The 23,204-nt window shown below is 40.7% G+C and overlaps 1 protein-coding gene across 2 annotated transcripts in view; it reads left to right on the top strand.

Moving 5' to 3' along the window:
- Positions 1-3,296: 3,296 nt before the first annotated feature.
- The window catches only part of REC114 (REC114 meiotic recombination protein), a 104,271-nt gene continuing 84,363 nt past the window's right edge, over positions 3,297-23,204 (top strand). For both annotated transcript variants that reach the window (XM_063088474.1, XM_063088472.1), the window contains exon 1: positions 3,297-3,455. In XM_063088474.1, the coding sequence (XP_062944544.1) occupies positions 3,297-3,455 (159 nt within the window). The remainder of the gene's footprint in view (positions 3,456-23,204) is intronic.

Below are 23,204 nucleotides of genomic sequence, written 5' to 3'. Positions count from 1 at the left end.
ACCTCTTGAGTGCTCAAGTCACATTTGTTAATATTGTAAGTTTATAAGAGCCTTTGTACTTTGAGCTGTGGCTTTATCATATCTCCCTTTGTAGACATGACCTGGTCTTGGCAGACGCTGGTGGCCCCAGAAGCTCAATCACAGGTGCATCGTCTAGGAAGGGAGCTTGCAGGTGGGAACCCAGCAGGGCCCTGGGTGTCCTTGGGCACCGAACGGATCCCAACTGTGAGCACCATCTGCTCCTGTGAAGGGTGTCTGACAACAGCCGCAGCCCTGGACCTGGAAGGTGAGCGCCTCTGAGACCCAATGTCAGGCTCCCATTCCCATCGTATCTGCCTGTAGGGAGCCCACAGAAAGTCACTTTAAACCAGAAAATAGAAAGTAACAACATGTGTACCGCTTTGTAATTTACCAGGTGTTTTCCCACATATGTTCTTATTTTATCCTGCCATGACCCTGTAAGGTAGTTGTTTAATAACCCTATTTTACAGAGAGGTTAAGTGACTTCCCCAAGGTCGCACAGCTGGCAAGTGACAGATCTGGGCTTCAAACCAAGTTTTTAATCATATACTACTACATTAAACACCGTACTGCTGTGTCATTTAAGGACTTGCAAAAGCAGTTTCTGAAATCTGACCTCTGCGGTAAACTTTCCTGGACTAATGGAAAGATAAATAACAAATCCCTCCTGCCTTTAATCCAATTTATCCCATATGCTTCTGAGAGATGGCCTTCTTGGACCACCACTAAGTCAGTGTCACTCCCCTATGCAAAAATTCCACATTTCTCGCCACCTATCAGATAAAATCCATACTCCTTAGCTGCTGCTGTTCAGTGCTTTTTTTGCCCCAACTCATCTTTGTAGCCTCATGTTCCTTAAAAAACAACTTTGCATTCTAGCTAGTTATATCATTATCCTCATTTCTGCAACTTTGCTCCTCAACTTTCCCTCCACATGGAATATCAATTTCCTCTGTCTTCCCCTTGGAAGCTTATTCTTACCCTTCAAGTCCTAACTCAAATGCCACTGCTACTCCTACCTGGTAATTTTTTACTTAACCTGAACCTTTAGAACATATGGTTTGGGGCATGGAGGAGGGGACTGGACCTCTCTCCCATAAGCAGGCACATCATGCCAGCACCTTGGGGCCCACCCAGGGACCCAGGGTATGGAGTTGGGGACTGGACCTCTCTCCCACAACCAGGCACACTACACCAGTGCCTCAGGGCCCACCCAGGGACCCAGGGCATGGAGAAGGGGACAAGGCCACCCTCCCACAACCAGGCACACTGAGCCAGTGCTTTGGGGTCTACCCAGGGACCCAGGGTATGGAGTTGGGGACCAGACCACCCTCCCACAGCCAGGCACAACATGCCAGCACCTTGGAGTCCACCTGGGGACCTGGGGCATGGATAAGGGGACTGGACCTCTCTCCCACAACCAGGCACAACATGCCAGCATCTTGGGGCCTGCCAGGGGACCCAAGGCAAGGAGAAGGGGACCAAACACACCCCACAACCAGGCATTCCGCCAGTGCCAAGGAGCATGTCAAAAACAGCACCCCCACGTGGGTGGCCCATCACAGTCACCACAATAACCATGGCTGCTGCAAACAAAAGCGGCTAGACACCACAACCACCACGCAGATGGTCTGCCAACCACTGGAGTGCATTCACATAAGAAGAGTCACCAGCAGAGACAAAGAAAAGAAGAGGATGTCTCTTTCCACAAAACTCATTTCAGAGTGACAGAAGAAGCATCTGCTCTATGATAATATTGGGGGACCTGATCACATCTCTCAGCATTGGACAGATCATCTAGGTAACAAGTTAACAGAGTAATCATTATTCTTTCAGAAGGAGAGAAGAAATCTAGGCAATTAGAGGGTGGAGGGGGAGGGCATGGGGGAAGGGGAGAGGTTGGACAAGGGGCATAAAGAATAATTATGATTTGTAACAATATATATGCTAGTAATACTGATTTAATCAACATATCTCAGTGTTCAACCCCCAAAATATGTATAATCGATTTTGATTCAATAAATTAAAAAAAAAAAAAGGACATATGGTTTGTAACTTTCCTCTGTTATTAACTGCCAAGTATCATGGGTGTATTTGCACCATGCTTTGTCTTCCTCATTAGATCTTGAGGTCCCCAGAAGTTTAGATCCATGCCTTACCGATTTCTGTAATCCCTAGCATAGTCGTTTGTACACTGTAGATATTTAATTTATGCTTTGTAGAGTGAATAAATTACTACCTCTTCAACCGTTGTCTATGCATTTAATACCCTTTAATATGCATAGTTTTAAAAATCGTTTGCAGTTTAATTCTCTTTTATGTGTTTGGTTAACATAGTCTTCACTCTGTGTACTTTGCTTCTGACTTGACATAGACTGTATTAATATCTAAATTCTTCGCAAGTGGGGTGAACACGTGGAGAGATTGTGGAGTCCACAGTTCTACTCTGGCTCTGCCATTCACTGGCTATGTAACCTTGGACAAATCACTTCTACTTTCCAGACCTTATTTATCGTCCACCTATTTTGATGGGAGTAATATAATAATCCCTGTTTTGCTTCTTTAATTCACAAGGTGTTTAGAAGGATAAATGAAATAACAGATGTGGGAGTGCTTTGTCGACTATAAATCACCCAGAAATGTCGTTTATACACCTGCTGTTTGAGGCACACCTTTTGTTGCTGGCAGCCCCCCACCCATCTGCTCCAATCGTTTGGTGAAAAGTTGACAGTCTGGAGGGAGTATGTCCAGGGGGCCTCAGGATGAAGACGAAGTAACCATGTCTCCTGAATGGTGACCAGACCTGGGGATGTGTCGTGGTGGGTTTGAGGTGTAGCAGGGATGTTGTCATCTGAAAGGCTGCTGTGAGGAGGGGACGCACACTACACTAGTGCAGGCAGCCTCGGAGAGCCGGCCTAGTCCCAGTGTGTAGAAGTTACAGGGAATCAGCCAGTTTGGGACATGTCTGAGAGTCAGAGCTGCTGGACCATGACATGGTCTGCCTGAGGGAAGGTGAGGTACTCGATGCTACAGGGGCGAGACAGACCAACATTTATAAGCGTCAGCACCCCACTTCAAGGTAGCAGTTTGATCTTTACTTGCTGCCAAGAGTCAAGAGAGACCCCAGCGTCCAGAGGCGCCCCCTGCAGGAGTCTCTGGGCCTGCCCATTGGCTTCTGCTGGGGGAAGGGTGGGCCTTGGGTCTCTTCGCTTCCTGATTGGTTGGCTGTGCGGACTGGCAGGTCCCACTAGGCCGTGCGTGCGGAGAGGCCAGACATGGCGGAGGCGGGAAAAGAGCTCGCCGGCCTCGGGCTTCCCGGAGGAGGAGCGTCACAGTGGCCTCTGCAGCGGTATGGCCGCTTCGTGCCCTCAGGCACCGGAGAGCCGCCTGGGCCTGGCACGGAAGCTGGGACAGACTCCTCCTCCACGTGGAAGGTGAGGCCTGAAGGCAGGAATGGTCACGAGGCGCTCACATCTCCAGGGAGGGAGGGAAGACCTCAGGCAGTGGCCATACGGGGCGGTGCCCCAAATGCCAGGCGGACAGGAGGACGGGACACGGAAGGATTGACAGGCGTGTCTAAGAATGGATAGGCCGACAGTTTAACATAGGAGATATATATATGTGTGTGTGTGTGTGTATATGTATATATGTGTATGTATATGTGTGTATGTATACATATGTGTGTATATATATGTATATATAGTAGTAATAGGAGACATAGTTGGAACTCACTACATTCTCACTTACGCAATGGAGTAGTGAGCATTCATATATTTAACAAGTATTTCTTGAACATCAAGTATGTGCTCGACTCTTCAGGGTGCTAGGGATATAGCAATGAGCAAGTTAGAAATGGTCCCTATCCTCATTGATGTTTTCAGTCCAGTGGAGCATGTAGTATTTATCGAAATAACTATGTAATTATGAGAGGGAGGATTGAATCCATGACCAAGTTTTCCTGCTCTTTGGCAGTCAAGCACTCACACAGGACTAAATTTCTTTGACTTTGGTTAAGTTACTTAACGTCTTTGTACCTTATTTATCTTAAAATAGAGATAATAATAGTACCTACTTCTAGGATTGTTTTGAGCACTGAATAAGTATATATAGGAGAGTACTTCAAAAAATTCGTGGAAAAATTGATCAAAAGACCATATGAATCCTTCCATGAACTTTTTGAAGACCCCTGGTATTAATCCCCTAAATAATGCCTGGTGTATGTTAAGGCTATATCAGGGTTTGATGTTGTTGTCAGGGTTTGATGTTGTTGTTGTTGTTGTTATTATTATTATTGTTATTATTTTGTTCTGGTGATATGTTTTAACACCATGGGTTGCCAGTCGTTCAGTTTCCTTTGGTCTGATTTGACCAATGGATGTGTACCCTGGAGTTTTGTTTTATGCACACACATGTGCACATGCATGCATATGTTCATGTGTTTTGGGCAGCAGTAGGCAGAAGAAGAGTAAAAGAGAACAAATATTCCAGGTAGAGGACACACGTGTGCAAAGGCCCCACACCTGGAAAACCGTCAGCTTGTGTAATGTATAGGGAGAAACCAGTAAGGCTGGTGCTTAGAGAACAAAGGGAATGATGACATGAGATGATGCTGTCCGGAGAGGTGGGCCAGTGCCTTATGAATATTATTCTAAAACCAATAGGAAGCTACTGAAGTTTGTAAGCAGGGGCATTCTCATGTTTGAGAGATCACTCCAGCTGTGGTGCAGAGATGGAATTGGAGGGAAATATGAGTGGATTTGGGAAGATCACTTAGAACGTTATTGTGGTGTTGTAGGTAAGAGATGATAATGGCATAGACCTGCGGAATGACAGTAGAGATAGGGAAATTGGGCATATATTTTGGAGGTAAAATGACAGGACTTGGTGATTAATTGGATATGAGTGGTGAGAGTAAAGGACTTCTGGGTTTCTAGCAAAAGCAACTGGGTAAATGGTTGGGTAATGGGAAATAACGGAGGAGGAAAAGAGAGGGAACGATCTGAGACTTCCGTTGTGGGTGTATTGAGTTTAATATGTTTACAAGCATCTGAGCGGAGATGTTAAATAAGTAGTTGGGTATACTGGTCTGGACTCAGAAGGAAGATCTGGGCTGGAGATGTAAAGGTGTGAGTCATCAGCATGAAGGCAATATTTATAGTCATGGAATGAGATGAGATTCCAGGACCAAGCCCCAAGGTAGTCCAACATTTGTAGATCAGGTAAAGGAGACAGAGTCCCCAAAGAAAATTGACAAAGGAAGAGAGTTGGGAAGCACCTGGAGAATGAAGGTTCATCAATGCTAAAGAGAATTATTGCAAGGGTGAGAGAACATCATTTGTTGAATGATGTTGCAAATGAACAAAAATGATGACTAAGGGCTATCCACTGAATTTAGAAGCAAGAAGGTCCTTAATGGTCTTTACCAACAAAATTTCAATGGAGTGAAGGGAATGGAAGCCACATAGGAGAGGCCTGAAGAATGACTAGTAGATGAAGAAGTGGAGCCAGTGTGCACAGACAGTTCTTTTGGGAGGTTTGGCTGGGAATGTAAGTAGAGATAGAGGATAATGAATTATTCACCACATTCTGGAATATTAGAGCTATGGGCACTCCTTAACGCTCGAAATCAATATATCTAGGACCATAGAAAAAGGTGTTAAATACCTAATTGTACTTTTGAGGAATGCTGTATCCTGAGAAATTATATAGGCTGAAAATGCAAAATGGGGTGAAAAGAGTTAAATTCAAGGAAAGTCATCTATAATTGGATCATAGAAAATGCTGGAGATGTTTGAGGACATATTTAATTTTTGAGATTGCTCCAACAGATTCCTTGATACCTTAGCACTCTTTAAACCCTTTCTCCTAATGCATCTGTGTTGGGTGCATTGGCTCAGACGCAGCCAGCTAATTCTTAAATTCTTATCCTGCAATCCAGAGGCCATGGACATCTGACCATTCTAAGGAGTTGATATTACAATTTTTTCCTTCTCTTTGCAAAGCTCTTCATAATTGCTTATAAGGAACAGTGCTTTTCAACAGTTTTCAAATGTTTGGCATAAAGCCACAGCTACAGTGACAAGAGATGAGGTTGGCTTTTGCAGTGCTTTTGAAAACTGAACATTTGTACCTTCCTTTGAATCTGTGCCGAACCATCCTACCTGCTGTGATCAGTTTCAGCCTAGGTCTGTCATTTTTTTTTTTTTTTTTTTGGAAAAATGAAAGAGAAAACAAGATTCGTTCTATTTTATGGGCACTGTGACTATTGTGCAATAATAAGAATAAAAAAAAGATGAGCCATCTAAAGAACTGTACTCTCTAAGTCCCATGTGAATTTCTTATTTTAAAAATATGTGGTACCTGCAGCAAAAAATGCTAGGTAAAGCATAAAAATATATTATTGTGGAGGATTAAGTCTTGCTGGTTGTTTTTTCTCCAGGGAACTTTCAAATTCAACCTTGGTTGAACCTATTTTGAGATTGCTCATTTTTTTCTGAAATTATGGGGAGAATGTGTTCTCCTGGTACTGTTCTATATAGATATTAATTACAGAGAAGATGTTCATCACAATGGCCACATACTAAGACAAATATATAAACTCAAGAGGAAAAATGAATAGTACAAGAAGACATCTAAGACTTCAAGTCCTGGTTGAGTGGTAAGGTCAAATATGAGACATATGGATTATTATATATAGAATATCTAATATACCTGGTATGCTGATTTGATTTACTTGTCTGAATTGAATTATTCTTATTAAAAGTCACTATCTAGAGAGAAATTAACCACAATTTGGAATGAAAGAAAGTGAGCCGAGATGCCGGGTACCGTTCAAGCTCTATTAAAGAAAGAAATCTGCTGTGCTGTGCTCAAAATGGAGGACAGCCCTGGGCTGCCCTGAAAATGGGGGACAGCCACAGCAATGGGTTTGCGAGGGTTTATATTAGCTTTTGGTCGTGAAATGTACGGGGAAGGGACCATTAGGTTGATGTAACTGGGTGGAGAAGCTGCAGAAGCTGGAAAGTTGTTTCTAAGTCAGGAGGCTTCTGGTAAAGGGAAGTGGGGAGGGGCTTGGTGCTGGAGTGGAAGAGGATGCCAGCAGCTATTTTGTGCTAGTGCTTATTTTGTGCACAATGGCGCCAGCCATGTCCAAAATCCATCATGGAAGAAATAAACTTTTTATGACACAGTAAAAAAACCAACAGTGTAGAGCTATGCTACTCAGACTTCAATGCACATAGAATTATCTGGGGGTTTTGTTAAAAATGCAAATTCAGACTCAGATTAGGTCTGGTATGGGGAATGAGATTCTGTAGTTCTAACAAGCTCCCAGGTGATGCTGATGCTGTTGGTTACAGGACCACACTTTGAGAGGCAAGGGTTTAGAAGACCTTAGTGAAATGGGCAGTCATATACTAAAATTAAAACGAATTTGTGGACTTATGAGGTAAAGTAATCAGATTCATAATGAATGTGCAAATGTTTTATTAATGTGGTTAATATTTAAACCATCTGTCATCATTTAAATGGAATGAGCAAATGAAATACAAACTTGAACTTGATTTTAGTTCCTTACATCTGTTGGCCCAGCCTTTCTGAAAAGATTATCATAAATAACAAATTGATCCATTTTATGTATTTTACGCCTGAATATAATTTAGTCTACTAATTTGAGAACAATTTTGAAAGGTGATGTTAATTGCAATTTGCTTTTAAATAGGAGATTTACCATGTTTTTCAGATTCCAAGGATTTCTCAAAAATGCCCTAATTTGTTGAACCTGACAACTTAGTTTTTTTTTTTCCTTTCAAAGGGGGAAAATCATCGTTTGATTTCTATAGAAGGAACTTAAAATAATTGCCCTACTTAGAAATTAAGAAGAATGTGAAGTTTGTACTTGAAATGGACTTTTAAATGTGGATTCAACTTTGGGTCCTCCTAATAGTGTCCTTTTTTCCTTCATATTCCTAATGCCTATATAGTACCTAGCATATGATAGGTGCTTAGTAAGTGCTTGACTATGTGATATTGTAACTTTTCTTATGATAATGTGATAATTATGAAATAGTTACTATTTATTTTTTTACTTTGATAACATTTCTTATAACAACGCTATGAAGCAAATATTATTATACCTATTTTATAGATAAATGAACTGAAATTCAGAGAGGTTCCATGGCTTTCCCAGGAAAACAGAGATAAGAAAGAATTCAGACGCTGGTTTCTTACCTCTAAAACTTATGCTTTTTTTTTTTAAGCACTGCTAAATTGGTTTTTATTATTTTTTTATATTTTATTGTATTTTGTTGATATACAATGTGGTTGATTATTGTAGCCCATTACCGAAACCTCCCTCCTCCTCCCTCTCCCCCCTCCCTCCCAACAATGTCCTTTCTGTTTACTTGTCATATCAACTTCAAGGAATAGCAATTGTTATGTCTTCTCCCCCCCCAGTTTTGTGTGTGTGTGTGTGTGAATTTATTTATTTTTAGCTCCCACCAATAAGTGAGAACATGTGATATTTCTCTTTCTGTGCCTGACTTGTTTCACTTAATATAATTCTCTCTAGGTCCGTCCATGTCATTGCAAATGGCAGTATTTCATTCTTTTTTATAGCTGAGTAGTATTCCATTGTGTAGATATACCACATTTTCCATATCCACTCATCTGATAATGGACATTTGGGCTGGTTCCAACTCTTGGCTATTGTAAAGAGTGCTGCGATGAACATTGGGGAACAGGTATACCTTCGACTTGATGATTTCCATTCCTCTGGGTATATTCCCAGCAGTGGGATAGCTGGGTCATATGGTAGATCTATCTGCAATTGTTTGAGGAACCTCCATACCATTTTTCATAGAGGCTGCACCATTTTACAGTCCCACCAACAATGTATGAGAATTCCTTTTCCTTCGCAACCTCGCCAGCATTTATCGTTCAGAGTCTTTTGAATTTTAGCCATGCTAACTGGGGTGAGATGGACCCTGGTTTCTTACCTCTAAAACTTGTGCTTTTTTTTTTTTTTCAAAGTCAAATTTTATTTACATAATGAATGTTTATGTTCAAAACTTACAGTGATTATTTTCTGCCAAAACTGTGTAAATTATACCTGTCAATAGAGATCTAATCTTATGGAATTAAAAGAGGACTTAGTTTAAGGAACAAAGCTCCTCACATAGAGAATGTGTTAGGGTAAGTTTTCCATTATGCTTTACTGATCTTGTCTTTAACAAATTATAAAATCATTACTGTTTTCTTTTTTATTTTTTTATTTAATATTTAGATAGAAAATTATTTTCTCAACATAGAAACAAAGGAAAATGTCACAAATTAAATTTAAAGTCAATTGATAAGGAACAAATTTAACACTCAAAGATTAACATCATTAATGCAAAAAGAACTCTTAAAAATGAATTAGAAAAATCTAAGCAGAAATTTGGTGAAAGACATGAGCAGATAAGTCACACATCCCAAAGAGACACATGTGGCTGATAAGTACTGTTGGGCTAGCACTCAGACCCTTCAAATGCAGGCTGGGTCACCAGACCCCTCACATATAGGTCACGAGCTAGGTAGTTGGAAAAGATCCTGGGAGCCGTTGGCAGAGTTGACAGGTTCGTTCCCATGCAAGCTCAGTCCTCAGCTTCCTCATCACCAGCAGCAGTTTACAGCAACCTTCAGCAGTTCTGGCAGCAGTCGTGGTGGCCTCCCGGAGCATCCTGGGGGCCCTGGCAGCAACAGCTTGCAGCAACAGCCTCCCGCAGCAATAGCGGCCTTCCTGTGGCCCCTCCGGGAGTGTCCCGGGGACAGGGGGCCCAGTGTGGATCAGATCCGTTAGTCATTTATACTTAAGTCCAATAACTGAGGAACAGCTGGGTGCGAGTCAGACAACCAAAGAACACCTGGGCACACATGCACAATTACATCAGACAATAACCAAGGGACACCTGGGTACACATGCACATCAAATGCTCAGCAAGATTCCGAACCCGGAAGTAACCTGACCATTTACTTTCACTTTCCCTACAAGTACTTTCTAAGATGTTGTGGGGACGGGGTAGGGCTGGCCCATGGCCCTGTCTCAGGACCCTGGGCGGTTGGCCCCACTGCTTGCCTGGTTGTGGGTGGGGATGGGGCTTGAGGCCCACTGCCCCTGTCTCAGGACCCCTGGTGGCTCACTCTATTGCTTGCCTGGTTGTGGGTAGGCTAAAGCTTGTGCTTTTAACCACTATGCTGTTTGCCGTGGAAGTGTTAACATTTCATATGGGGAATAACAGTTCAATTATGTGGGTGAGGAATTCTGAGATTAACACACAGGGTGAAAATGACAAAAATGACAGTTTTAAGAAATTTAAGATTCAGTAAAACCCCAAGAAAATTATTTTTAAAAATAGTAGAATAGTAGTTCTTTGCATTTCTGATAATTTTTGATTGTATGCCTAATGTTGTGAATTTTACCTTGTTGAGTGCAGGATATTTTTGTATCCCTATAAATATTCTTGAGCTTTTTTCAGGGATAATTTACTTACAAACAGTTTGATCCTTTCATGTCTTGCTTTTAAGCTTTGTCAGGTGAGACCAGAGCAGCATTTGGTCTAGGACTAATTTTTCCTACTCCTGAAGCAAACTTTTCAGAATATTCTACTCAGCATCCTGTAAATTATGTTTTCTTTGGCTGATAAGAACAGGTATTACTCCTTGCCCTGTGTGAGCTCTGGGTATTGTTCCGTTAAATTCTTTAAGGTGGTTCTTTCCTCAGCCTCTGGTGATTTCCTCAAACACATATGCTGGTCAGTACTCAGTGGGGCGAGGAAATCTGCAAGTGTTTGGAGTTCTCCCTCCATGCAGCTCTCTCCTCTCTGCTATTCTATCCTGCAAACTCTAGCCATACTGATCTTGGAGACCTCACCAGGCTCTGCCTGGGTTTCTCCTCCTTGCTCTTCAGCCTGGAAACTCCCTCTAAGAAGTAACCTGAAACGATGGTAGGGCTCACCTCCTTTGTATCCCATCATTTCTCAGAAATCATGTCCTTTACTACCTGATACTCAATGTCTTGGGAATTGTTGCTTCCTCTAATTTGTCCAGTTTTTAGTTGTTTTAGGCAGAAGAGTAAATTCAATCCCTGTTACTTAATGTTGGCCAGAAGTGGAAGTCCATAGTGGGTCTTCTGTTTTTTTTTTTTCTTTGACCGGTAAGGAGATTGCAACCCTCGGCACAGTGTTGTCTGCACCACACTCAGCCAGTGAGCGCACTGGCCATCCCTATATAGGATCCGAACCCATGGCCTCGGCGCTATCAGCACCACACTCTCCCGAGTGAGCCACGGGGCCGGCCCCATAGTGGGTCTTCTGATTCAGTTCCAGTTTGTCTTTTACCACCTCAAGTCATTGGTTCAACAAAATGTTATTAAATGATCTGCTGGGTACTTGGCATTCAGCTAGGCACTGGAGATGCTATGGAACTGTCCTGTGCTTCACACAATCTTAAAATATCAGAGCATTCAAGCACAGGATTGAGAGAATGGGTAGGGCCTGATCACTGGAGCAAGTTTCCTCAAGGTGGGCAGATGACTTTCATCAGAGTCTCTTGGGGTGTTTGTTGAAAGTGCAACTTCATGGTTCTCATGCCCTAGTTCTGAAGGAAAGGTGGAAAAGAAGGAACAATTAACAAGGTAACACTGATACTATATGGCACCTTACAATTTATAAAGTATTTTCTTAAACGTCTTCCCATTTAATTCTCACAAGTCTTTAGGTCTTTGTAGTGGATTGAATTATGTCCCCCAAAACTCATTGAAGCTTGAGTTGTGTCCCCCAACTTTTATGTATTAGAAACTTAGCCTCCACTGTGATTGTTAAGAGGTTGGGAGATCCTATTATGGTAATTGAAAGGTGGAGCCTTAAATAGGGGATTGAATTGTAGGACGATGCAGTAGTCAATCGATTAAAAATGGTGGTCAGGGGCATGGTTCTGAGGGCTTTAAAAGAAGAAGAGAGTCTGGCTTTTGCTCTCTCTGTTCTCTCTGCTTCCATCATATTGCAATGTGAGACCCCTGGGTCACTGTTGCCACCACCAGCTGGACTTTGGACTTCCCAACCTCAGAAACTGTAAGCAATAAACTTTGTTTTTCTTTATAAATCATCCAGTCTCAAATATTCTGTAATAGCAACACAAAAAGGACTAATACAGAAAATTGGTACCAGGAATGGGGTGTTGCTTATAACAAATACTTGAAAATGTGGAAGCAGCTTTGGAACTGGGTGTTAGGCAATGGTTGGAGGAGTTTGGAGGATTCAGAAGAAAACAAAAAGACAAGGGAAAGTTTGGAATATCTTAGAGACTGGTTACATGGTGGTGAACAGAATACTTATGAAAATATGGGCTGTAAAGACCATTGTAAGGAGGTCTCAGATAGAAATCAGAAGGAGTTTATTGGAAATTGGGGCAAAGATCGCCCTTGCTGTGAACTGGCAAGGATCTTGGCTGCATTGTGTCCATGCCCTAGGACTTCGTGGAAGTTGGAACTTAAGAGTTGTGGACCAGAATGTTTGGCAGAAGAAATTTCTAAGCAGCAAAGCATTAAGGATGCTGAATGGTTACTTCTAACAGCCTATGCTGAGTTATGGCAACAAAGGCATGATGTAAAGCCAAAATTTAAAAGGAAAGCGCATAAAGATTTGGAAAATTTGTAGCTTGGCCATGTGGTAGAGAAGCAGAGAACTGGAGAAAAATGCAAGGGTGAAGCAGATAAACTGGTTACTAAAGACATTAGCTTGATGATGAGGCAGCCAGATGCTAATAGCCAAGACAATGGGAGAAAAGCCCTGAAGGCATTTCAGAAGGCTGGAAGAGTGCCCCTCCCGCCACAGACCCTGAGGCCTAGAAGACTGTGTTGTCCCGGAGGATAGACCTGGGGCACAGCTGCCATCAGGAACCTGCTCCCTGTATCCCAGCTGCTTTGGCTGGAGCAGCCGTGTCTCACACAGCCCCAAGTGTGGTTTGTGCAGCAGCTCTGGAGAGTAGAAGCCTGAAACCTCAGTGGTGTCCACATTGTGTTAAGTCTGCAGGCTGGCAGGACATGAGAGCAGTGGAGGCATGGTAGTCTCCACCCAGATTTCAGAGGATATATGGAAAAGCCTGGGGGCCCAGGCAGAGATCTGCCACAGGGGCTGCACCTGGCAGAGCTGTGGGAGTGAGGCTGCCTGAGCCTTTGGTGGCCTAGATGCCCAATTGTGCCCAGGATGCAGGACTTGGAGTCAAAGAAGATTATTTTGGAGCTTTAAGATGTAATGTCTGCCCTGCTGGGTTTTGGACTTGTTTGGGTCCTGTTTTTCCTTTCTTCTGGTCTAATTCCTCCCTTTTGAAATGGGAATATGTACCTAATGTCTGTTCCACCATTCTTTCTTGGAAGTAGATAATTTGTTTTTGATTTTTACAGGTTCACAGGTGGAAGGACTTTTGCTTTTGGTCTCAGATGAGACTTTGGACTTTGGACTTTTAAGTTGGTGCTGGAACAAGCTAAGACTTTTGGGACTGTTGGGATGGAATGATTGTATTTTGTATGTGAGAGTGACATGAGTTTTGGGGGGCCAGGGGTGGAATGATAAGAGTTTGGATTTTTGTCCCCACCAAAACTCGTGTGGAAATCTGATCCCCAATGTGGCAGTGCTGGAAGCTGTTTGAGTCATGGGGGCAGATCCCCTGTGAATGGATTAATGCTCTCACTGGGGGATCAAGGGTAGTGAGTGAGTTCTTGGTCTGTTAGTTCCCATGAGAGCTGGTTGTTTAAAAGGCCCTGGCACCTCCCCTCTCTCTCTCTTGCTTCCTATCGCCATGAGATCTGCTTGTACCCACCAGCTGCCCACCACTTTCCACCATGAGTAGAAGCAGCCTGAGGCTCACACCAGATGCAGCTGTCCCAGAATTGTAAGCCAAATAATTACCCAGTCTCAGGTATTCTGTTACAGCAACACAAAATGGACTAATACAGTCTTTCTACCATTTTTTAGACAATAAGCCGAGGCCTGGTTAGGTTAAATCATTTGCCAAAGTTTAACATAGGAAGTGAAATAACTGATTCTAAAACCCAGGTCTTCCCCTAGCCAACTCTCATTCTTCTGTACACTGTTCCTTTCTACATTGGTATCTGCTCTTATGAAGACGTAGGAGTATCATCAAGAGTTATTATTCTTTCATCAAGAGTTAGTATTCTTTCAGCATGCTTTTTTGAAGAGTTAATAGTTATATTTGTATGTTGTATTAGCTAGAATTAAAATTGGCTCTGAATGACAGAAAATAAAAAATGACAGTGGGTTAAATAAAATGAAAGTTTATTATTCTCCACATAAGTCCAGAGCTGGTGTGACTATCTGGTGTGAGGAACTCCTTCTGTTTTGTTCCTCTGCTATGTATGGCCATAGTCTCACAGTCTGAGATGAAATGGATATTCTAGACAGCTTGTGGAGGAAGGGATGAATAAATGAACAAAAGGTACACACCTGCTGTCTCTTAAGGAAGTTTACTGTAAACTGCCCCATGACACTTCCTCCTACAACACAATGGCCAGAACTTAGACCTATGGCTATCCTAGCTGCATGGACAGCTGGACTATATGGTCTGTATTACAAGAGGTCATGTGTCCAGCTAAAAACCAAGGGTTCTATTACTATCCAAGAAGGAAAAATGGGTATTGGAGAACACCTGACAGTCTGCCACACATTTTTTCTTCTGAATCTGGAGACTGTTAAGAAATGAAGACTCATTTCTGGGGTTCCTGGTTGGAATTCAAAAGGTATTTTCTAATAATAGCAATAACAAAAACAACTATTATTTAGTGCATAATTCCTATATGTCAATATCTGGAACAGTGCTTGGCAGATTCCCCAAAATATTTATTGAGTGAATCAAGGCCAGACATTCTGCTAAGCATCTGATCTCACATATCATTTAATCTTTCTGATGACCCTATGAGGTAGTTATTACTGTTTTTATTTTACAGATGAGGAAATTAAGTGGCAAATCTCGGATTTGATCCTAGATCTGATTCCAGATAATGTCTTTTATAAAGTGGTAGTTATTAGTTCTATTCATCAAATATACTAAGATTGCATATCCCTGGCCTCTTGAAGTTAAGTGTGTCACGTGACTTCTTTTGGCCAATGAAATGTGAGTGGAACTGATAAATGTCATGGACAACTTTAGGAGACAGTGCATGATTCATCTTATTCTTAGACTTTGCCACAGTGTTGCAGAGATTGGCTTCTCTGTAAGCCCAGGTCCTATACTGAGAATGACAGGCAGAGTGAGGTAGAGTGTGAAGATAGGTAGAGCAAAGGTGATAGGTAGTGTAAGTGAGAAACAAACCTTTGCTTTTGGGGGGCTGTTAATTTCTACAGCATACTCTAGCCTACACCTGACTGATAGATACAGAAGTATGTTTATACTTGTGATTATATTTAATTGAGTACTATGTGAATTTCATTGTAAATGGCCTGGGCTTCTGAGGAAGAACCTTGTAACTGATGCTCTAACATTTTTTTCCTATGACAAAATCATTATGTGTTCCAAAGCACCAGTTTATAAATACAGTACATATTTCCAACTTGGGATCAGTCTCTGTTCTCTTTCTTCCATAAACAAAGGCTTGATTTTATTGTAGAACAGACATAGTTTTCATAGAGGCCATAGCTTGTTTGTATAACATGATTTAAGGTAGAATTTATTAGGACAAATATAGTGAGGAAGATTTTTTCAGTGTAGTGGTTTAAGGAGTCTAAGAAGTTACAGTTTAGAGTGAGGCCCCACGGTATTACAATTCATTCATTTTAGGATTTACTCCCACTATGTGCCAGACACTATGTGAGGCTCTGTTTAGAGATGATTAAGGCGTCACTACTGAAAGGGCTGGCCAATTAATCTCAAGTGCCTGCTTATTGGAATATAGGGTGCTTTTCACTTCACAAATGACAACACTGTATCTCAGGAATAAATTAAGGTGTTTCTTTAACTCAGATTTAGAAATATAATTTGGATGTTGGAATTGTTATGAGCTTAAATGGGCTTTGTGAATGAATAGAAGAGCGTGCCTATGAAGATAGCAAAGATGAGTGTGAGGGTTGGTCAGACCTAGGACAGGTGTGCCAGTGGGAAGTACCACTTTCTGGTGCAGTTGGTGATTTCTATAGGATTTATTAGTCTGGGAATATTTTTAAGGATGTTTCAAATTTATTGGAGCAATGTTCTAGTAGTATTTTTTATAGAGACAACAATAACCAAAGGGGCCTTGATTGGTAATTTCAAAGACATAAAGAACTTACTCCTCTATTCCATGGATGGTGTTTTAAGTTACTATATCCTACTTATGGCTACTATTAGAAGTGATCAAGTTAACTCTATCAGCTAGGTTTAAAAGGACTGGATAATTTCATGATCAATAATCTTAGGGATATGTGGTAAAGGAAGGGGAATAACATCTCATGCTTTGTTACATGAGATAATTTTCATAGGTTCTAAAAGAAAAAATAATTCCCCATGTGAATATCATTAGTTTTGTGGGGTGGTGGAAGGTCTGGGTGTTATGCTTTTGTAATGGTTTTTATTGTTATTGTTAACACTTTGCATTTCCGTGAAACATCAAAAAATGCTGAATTTTATAGTTTGGTAATGGATATGTGGCAGGATCACTTTCATTAGCATAATATACTCTACAATTTGTTGAAATAATTTATGAGACTCTTTAACTACTAAGAGTCAGTGGGGAGGCAGTTGATAGCCTACTTAGTCATTTTGCACATTTTTCATATTTTGCAATACATAAATCAGCAGTTTGGGCCAATATATAAAGCTGTGACACTTTTTTTTTTTTTTTTTTTTTTTTGTCGTTTTTTCGTGACCGGCACTCAGCCAGTGAGTGCACTGGTCAGTCCTATATAGGATCCGAAACCGCGGTGGGAGCGTCGCCGCGCTCCCAGCGCAGCACTCTACCAAGTGCGCCACGGGCTCGGCCCTAGCTGTGACACTTTTTGAAGGGTCTTAAAAGCAGAAAACAAAAACCCTTAAGTGCATAATTTAATTCATTCCATACTGAACAATAGTACTATTTTAGCCTTTCATGTAGATATAATTTACTTTAGGGTAAGTACGTTTGAGATACTTTTCTATACTGTATTTTCATATTAATTCTTTTGACTTTTTCTACTTAATTTTAGATTTTTCTTACAGTACAGAGTTGCACAAATACATGCATATGAATTGTTGGAAGATTCTCTGTTTATTTAACTCATGTATAAACTGTGCTGTTTATTTAACCGATATATAAGCTTGTGATAGGCAGGCTCCTAACATATCCGTGTATGCTACTGTGTTGATGGCAAAATACTATATAGATGGGGGTCAGGTTGATGTAAATCTCAAGCTACATTTAGGTTAGCAACTGGAATGAAGAGAAGATGCGGACGTGGTATATGTTCTCTGTGACACTTTAAAATTACTCTTTTTCAGTTAAAAGACAACCAACAGAGTGGGAGAAAATATTTGCAAAATATACATCTGACAAAGGATTAATATCCAGAATATATAAGGAACTCAAACAACTTTACAAGAAGAAAACAAGCAACCCAATTAAAAAATGGGCAAAAGAGCTAAGTAGGCATTTCTCTAAGGAAGATATCCAAATGGCCAACAGACATATGAAAAAATGCTCAACATCACTCAGCATCCGGGAAATGCAAATCAAAACCACATTGAGATACCATCTAACCCCAGTTAGGATGGCTAAAATCCAAAAGACTATGAACGATAAATGCTGGCGAGGCTGCGGAGAAAAAGGAACTCTCATACATTGTTGGTGGGACTGCAAAATGGTGCAGCCTCTATGGAAAATGGTATGGAGGTTCCTTAAACAATTGCAAATAGATCTACCATACGACCCAGCCATCCCACTGTTGGGAATATACCCAGAGGAATGGAAATCATCAAGTCGAAGGTATACCTGTTCCCCAATGTTCATCGCAGCACTCTTTACAATAGCCAAGAGTTGGAACCAGCCCAAATGCCCATCATCAGATGAGTGGATACGGAAAATGTGGTACATCTACACAATGGAATACTACTCAGCTATAAAAACGAATGAAATACTGCCATTTGCAACAACATGGATGGACCTTGAGAGAATTATATTAAGTGAAACAAGTCAGGCACAGAAAGAGAAATACCACATGTTCTCACTTATTGGAGGGAGCTAAAAATTAATATATAAATTCACACACACACATACACACACACACACACAAACCGCGGGGGGGGGGGGGAGAAGATATAACAACCACAATTATTTGAAGTTGATACAACAAACAAACAGAAAGGACATTGTTGGGGGGGAGGGGGGGAGGGAGAAGGGAGGGAGGTTTTGGTGATGGGGAGCATTAATCAGCTACAATGTATATCGACAAAATAAAATTTAAAAAAAAAAAAAATAAATAAATAAATAAATAAATAAATAAATAAATAAATAAAATAAAATTACTCTTTTTCATCGGGCCGGCCCGTGGCTCACTCGGTAGAGTGCGGTGCTGATAAAATTACTCTTTTTCTGTTATGACTTGGTCATGAGAGATAACGTTTTTCTTTGAGTTTTCCATATTGTGTTAATGTCAACATTCCAATGAAATGCTAAATTATCACTAATTAAAGGCATTTCCCAAAACTCAAAATAAGCAAGTTTTTTCTCAGATACCTGGATTATATTTGGTGTTATACTGGAATTTCTCTGTATAATTAGGATGTTACATTTAAGTCCTAAATGTAGTGTCCTTGCCCTTTGTAGTACGCTAAATGCTTTCCTTAACCTTGATTCTACCTAGTCAACAAAGAATGTGGAAACCTTTTGTAACACTTTTTGTTCTAAAGCATTTCAAGCATAATGAAAAGTAGAATGGTATAGTGAACCCACATGTATGTATCACCCAGCTTTAAGAATTACCAACTCTGGTTTCTATTCCCTGTCTACTTCCTCCACATCGTTATTTTGAAGCAAATCCTAGACATCATATCATTTCATCAGTAATTATTCCAGCTCATATCTTCAAAAGAGAAGGACTTTTAAAAAACATAACTTTAATGCCCTAAAAAATTTAATAATTCCTTAATATTATCAAATAGTGCTCAAATTTCAAATAGTCTTATAAGGGTAATAATTCTTTTAAACAGGGCCACACATTATGATTGATTGGTGTATTTTAATCTGTAGGTTTCCTTTTCATGAGCTTCCCTCAGCCCACCCCTCTCCCTTCCTTCCAAATTATTTGTTGAAGAAACTGGGTTGTTCTACAGAGTTTCTCACAGTGTGCATTTTGCTCACTACATCTCTGTGATGCAGTTTAATATAATCCTTTGTACTCTGTATTTATTGCAAACTGGTAGTTGAACCTAGAGTCTTGATCACATTCAGGTTGATTTTTTTGTTGATGTTTTTGTTTTGACAAGATTACTTAATAGGTAGTCTTAAATAATATTGTAATTAATTGCCCTTTAACTAATAAGTGAATTTTAAAATAAAAATAAACGCCTTCAGAAGATATAATTTAGGCAACTACTGATTTTTGTTCTCTAGTTTTGAAAGATTTAACAATTAAAAAAGAATAAATTTCAATGTTAACGGTATTGTTCAAATTTAGCAAAATATTTTGAGTGTGAACTAAAATTTGCACTTACCAAACAAAAATGTTATATCTTGCTGTTTATACTGTTTTATTGTTTAAATTTTTTATTTTTAATTTTTATTGAAAAATAATTGATTAAACATATTTTGGGGGGACAAAGTTGAAATTATTTAAAAATTTAAACACAAATATAAAAACTAAAAAGTTCCATAAAATGACAGAGTTGTAGTAACTCAAGTTCTGATTCTTGTTCTTTACAATCACTGTGCTATCTTTGTTTATTTTGAATCTACCATTTAAGTGCAGAAGAATGTAGTACTACAGGTTTGGAGAAACAAACTGTGTGCTAAGAAGGGGTTGGAGATCTGAACTTCATGTTAAGTAGGCTGGAAGTATGACAAGCATTATGAACCACTCTTAAAACAAATGTATGTGGCTAAGTCTGCAAGTATGGGGGCCAACTCTAGCTGTGAGTTTCACAGTGATCTTCCATGTAGAAAACAGTTTACTTAAGAATAAAGAATAAAAATCCAATAATTTGAAGCTTACATATGTATTATTTATACTCAGCAGTAACTGCAGCAATTATTTAGAACTTAGATCAACAAGAGATTTTTCAGGGAGTAGTATTTTATCACTGACATTGATTAGAATTGCTGACACACATGGTGGTAATAAAAAGCAGATTGATTTTAGTCACTGCAGTCGATCGAATAATATCTCCCCAAAACCCACTAAGCTTGAATTGTGTCCCCCAACTTTTATGTGTTAGAAACTTGGCCCCCATTGTGACTGTGAAGAGGGTAGGAAATCCTATTATGGTAATTGAAAGGCAGGGCATTGAAGTGGTGATTAGATTATAGGACCATGCCTAATGATTGGATTAAAAATGGTGGTCATGGGCATGGTTTGGAGGGCTTTAAAAGGGGAGCATGAAGAGTCTGTCTCTCTTCTCTGTCTGCTCCACCATTTTCACAATGTGATACCCTGCCATCACTGAAGCCACCACCAAAGACAGCCTTCACCAGATGTGTTACCTGGACTTTGGATTTCTCAGCTTTAGAAACTGTAAGCAATAAATTGCATTTCCTTATAAAGCACCCAGTTCCAGGTCATTTTGTTATAAGCAACAGAAATGGACTAATACAGAAAATTGGTACCAGAGAAGTGAGGTGTTGCTTATAACAAATAATTGAAAATGTGGAAACAGCTTTGGAACTGGGTGTTGAGAAGAGGCCGGAGGAGTTTGGAGGACTCAGAAGAAGGCAGAAAGATGAGGGAAAGTTTGGAATGTCTTAGAGACTGGTTACGTGGTGGCGACCAGAATGCTGATAGAAATATAGACAGTAAAGGCCATTCTGAGAAGATCTCAAATGTAAATGAAAAAGGACTTTTTGGAAACTGGGGCAAAGATCAACCTTGCTATGAACTGACAAGGAACTTGGCTGCATTGTGTCCATGCCCTAGGACTTTGTGGAAGTTGGAACGTAAAAGTTGTGGACCAGAGTATTCGGTGGAAGAAATTTCTAAGCAGCAAAGCATTTAGGAAGATGCATGGCTACTTCCAACAACCTATGCTGAGTTATGGCAGAAAAGGCATGATGTAAAGCCTGAATTTAAGAGGAAAGCAGAGAGTAAAGATTTGGAAAATTCATAGCCTGGGCATGTGGAAGAGAAGCAGAGAGCATTTTCAGAAGAAAAATGCAATTGCAGTTAGAAGATTAGTATAAAAGAAAACGATTATCAAGAGACCCTGAAGGCAGCACAGAAGCCTCTGGGGCCAACCCTTCCATTTCAGGCTCAAAGGCCTAGGGAGACACAATGGTCTTGGGGAACAGTTCTGAGGCACCCTCCATGGGCTCACTGCCCAGGGCCACCTTGGGAAGCTGCTTCTAGCATCAGCATCCCAGCTGCTTCAGCTACTCCAGCCATCGTTAAATTGACCCCAGGTGTGGCTGGACCCACAGTTTTGGAAAATACAAGCCGGAAACCTTGGCAGTGTCCATGTGGTGTTAAGTTTGCAGGCTCACAGAATGCCAGAGCTGGGAAGGATTGGGAGCCTCCACCTCAATTTCAAAGGATGAATGGAAAAGCCTGGGAACTAAGGAAGAGATCTGGCACAGGGGTAAATTCACCACACAGAGCCTTTGCTAGAGCAATGCTGAGCAGAAGTGTGGGGTTGGAGTTGCAGCAGAGAAACCCCATCGGTGCCATGCCTAGTAGAGCCATGAGAGTGGTACCACCATAGAGACTCCAGAACTGTGGAGCTACCAGAGTGGAACACCAGCCTGGGATTGCTGAAGTGTGGCCTGAAACCAGGAAAGCCATAGAAGTGGAGCTGCCTGAAGACTCGGGGACCCAACTCCCACACCAGTGCACAGAGGACATCAAACATGGAGTCAAGGCACATGATTCTCCAGCTTTAAGATTTATTGCCTGCCTGCTCTGCAGGATTTGGGACTTGTTTGGGATCTATTACACCTTTCTTTTGGCCTTTTTCTCCCTTTTTGAATCAGAATACGTACCGTATGCTTGTCCCACCATTGTATCTTGGAAGTAGATAACTTGTATTGACTTCACATGTGGGACTTTGAACTTGGACTTTTGAGTTGAAATAAGTTAAGACTTTGGGGTTGAAATGAATGTATTTGCATGTGAAAAGTACATGAGTTTTGGGCTGCCAGGAGTGGAATATAATGGATTGAATTATGTCCTCCAAAATTCACTGAAGCTTGAATTCTGTCCCCCAGCTTTTAGGTATTAGAAACTTAGCCCCCACTGTGACTGTTAAGAGGGTGGGAAACTCTATTATGGTAATTGAAAGGTGGGGCATTGAAAAGGAGATTAGATTATAGGACCACACCTAGTGAATAGATTAAAAATGGTGGTCATGGGTGTGGTTTGGAGGGCTTTAAAAGGGGAGCATGAAGAGTCTTCTCTCTCTCTGCTCCATCGTTTTCATTATGTGATACCCTGCTGTCACTGAAGCCACCACCAAAGAAAGCCTTCACCAGATGTGTTCCCTGGACTTTGGACTTCTGAGCCTCTGAAACTGTAAGCAGATAAATATTCTTTTCTTATAAAATACCCAGTTCCATTTATTTTGTTATAAGCAACAGAAATGGACTAATACTGAAACTTTTATTGTTGTTTATGAATTCTCTACAGACAAAACATTCCCTTATTGCCTGCACCTGGAGTGAACTTCTCCTACCACCCCAGCCTTAGTTTGTCACTAACTGTATTTGTTTATTTTCATCTGTATACTTGCTGTGCATCTCCATCCCATGTCAGCTCCATTAGAGCAGGGATCTTTGTTTTGTTCAGTGGTATATTCCATCTAGAATAATTCTTGGCATCTAATAGCTGCTCAATAAATATTTGCTGCGTGAACAAATGAATGAATGAAGCTCAAGGTCAGGGATTTTTTTTTCCTTTCCCAGTGATTTATGAGTGATCAGTACAAAGTGCACACTTTGTTAATGTTAACTTACTTAAGTGCTTGGTACATCGTCTCTTTTCTTT

Source organism: Cynocephalus volans, chromosome 3, assembly GCF_027409185.1.
Source record: "Cynocephalus volans isolate mCynVol1 chromosome 3, mCynVol1.pri, whole genome shotgun sequence".
NCBI lineage: Eukaryota > Metazoa > Chordata > Mammalia > Dermoptera > Cynocephalidae > Cynocephalus > Cynocephalus volans.
The sequence above is the reverse complement of the archived record's forward strand: the minus strand, read 5'-3'. Positions and strand labels throughout refer to the sequence as shown.